The following is a 2,221-nucleotide window of genomic DNA, read 5'->3' as shown; positions in this document are numbered from 1 at the left end:
TCACCATTGACCTGGCATCTCACCAATGACTTAGTTTCACAGATGACTTAGTGTCTCACTGATGACTTAGTTTCACAGATATCTTGGAGTCTCACGGATTACTTGGATTCTCACTGATGTCTTAGTCTCGCTTCGATGATTTGGCGTCTCGCCGTTGACTTAGTTTCACTGATGACTTGGCGTATCACCAATGGCGTCCCATTAAAATAACTTAGTGTCTCATATAATGAGTTAGCCTCTCATATTTATGACTTGGTGTCTCGTTATGACTGCATTTTTAATGGCTTTGTATCAATAGTGTCTTAGTATGTCAATATCTCATAAATTCTCATAGGCTCAACTTTTTAGCATCTCATACATTTTTTATTAGTATTATTATTAATAGTCTAGTAATGTTTTTTTTTTCTCCCAAAGCACTTTTCTCCTAAAGGAGACCTCAGTATTATTAGTAAAACTGTCTGTTTTGATACAAAGTAATATTATAGTTTTCCCCACACATCATTTTTTACTCCTATTTTAAAACGAATAATGAGATTCCCACTGTGCAAACCTCCTATCTAGCAAAACCACATCCAAAGAGAACGGGCTTTTCAGAAACCTCGGGTAAAAAAACACCCTGTTGAGCTTGACTTGCTCCTCTTTTTGAAACACAAAAGCTATTTGCAAAATAGCATTTTAAAGTTATTTTTATGCACAAGAAATACCTGTAAAATGTTCTGTTGTTACCACATTTACATTCTCATAATTTCTAATCGCTCAGATTTTGACCGTTGCACTTTTAAGTCACAATCTTCTTGTAATCCACAGGTCACCTCAAAGTTTGCAGTAATATTCATTACTGTCCAGTACAATGTGACGATCTCATCCAATGGTAAGTGGAATACTGTGTGTGCGCGTGTGTTGCAGTGTTTTTGTGTTCCAAGCTTCTCATTTGGATTCCAGAGTGGTACTTACTTGGCCTCAGACAAACCCATTTAGGAGTTTGTCTTTTTCTTTCTTCCCTCCTCATTGGAGCTAAATTTAGTCTGCCTGATTTCTAAAGTTCTCTAGTGGCAAGGTTGCACAGGATGAATTTAGGCTGAGGTGCAATGTAGGCCTCAAAATTCAAAGACCTGCTTCTTTCAAGGTTAGCTGTTTCTTTGCCAATTCCAGACGCTTTTGTTGAAAGAACACACAACCTCAGGATTTATTCAAACGGAGTTGCACAACAAGCTCGAGGTTTGCAAGATGACTGCTGTGCTGTTTCTGGAACTTGTGTTCAACTTCTATCTACTGTTAGACAAATATATCTTTTCAGAGATGGAGATAATTAAAAAAACTGTATTTTTTTCTGTCAGTGCTAGCAATTAATTAATTTCTTCAGGTGTTTTTGTATAAAACATGATTAAATATGTTTTCTTTTTTTTTTTTTGCTATGTTGTAATTGAGCACAGTTGAGACTCGCTAATCCAAACTCCACCCATTCAGGATTTAGGATGATTTAAGCTCGAGTATTTCTTGCCTAAAGTGTAAGAAATGTTTTTGAAATTCCCACAAGGGGTTTGATGAACCAGGTGTATCTCATATCTACAATGTGAATGAATCGGTCCTGATGTGTCTGTTCCTCAGAAGGCCCAGAGGAGACGGCGGTGAACCACTTCCACCACGGCATCAAGGACTTGGCTACCGTTTTCTTTTACATGCTGGTGGCCATCATCATGCACGCCATCATCCAGGAGTATGTGTTGGATGTAAGTGAGACACACTCATGAGAACTTTCAGAAAGTAACCATTGATGTGTTATTACATCCGATTCTTCTTTTTTTTTTTTGCACAATCTAATTCAAGATGACAACAGTTAGTTGAAGAAAATGTCTAACTTGGTCAGTTTAATAAACATTGAGCTAAAATTAGATGAGGTTGTAGCAGAGTCATTCACATCATACATTTTTGGCATCTTTTCTTTTCATACATGAGACACTACATATGTTTAGAAAAAATGCACAACTTTAAAAATAAAGTAAAAAAAAAAAAAAAAAAAAGCTCAGCCTAGAGTCTCACTAATGACTTAGTCTCTCACTAATGACTTTGTCTCTCACTAATGACTTAGTCTCTTATTAACGACTTAGTCTCTCACTAATGACTGGGTCTGACTAATGACTTAGAATCTCACTAATGACTTAGTCTCTTATTGTTGACTTAGTCTCTCACTAATGACTGGGTCTCACTAATGACTTAGTCT

General features: G+C 36.6%; 1 protein-coding gene across 1 annotated transcript in view; it reads left to right on the top strand.

Annotated features, from left to right (window-relative positions):
- Positions 1-2,221, top strand: part of tram1 (translocation associated membrane protein 1) — a 7,304-nt gene that overhangs the window by 1,753 nt on the left and 3,330 nt on the right. Inside the window, exons 2-3 of the mRNA XM_037694277.1 lie at positions 808-871; positions 1,609-1,730. Coding sequence (XP_037550205.1) covers positions 808-871; positions 1,609-1,730 — 186 coding nt within the window. The remainder of the gene's footprint in view (positions 1-807; positions 872-1,608; positions 1,731-2,221) is intronic.

This window comes from Nematolebias whitei, chromosome 20, assembly GCF_014905685.2.
Source record: "Nematolebias whitei isolate Nwh7 chromosome 20, NemWhi1, whole genome shotgun sequence".
NCBI lineage: Eukaryota > Metazoa > Chordata > Actinopteri > Cyprinodontiformes > Rivulidae > Nematolebias > Nematolebias whitei.
Note: the sequence above shows the minus strand (reverse complement) of the source record. Positions and strands in the feature narration are given on the sequence as shown.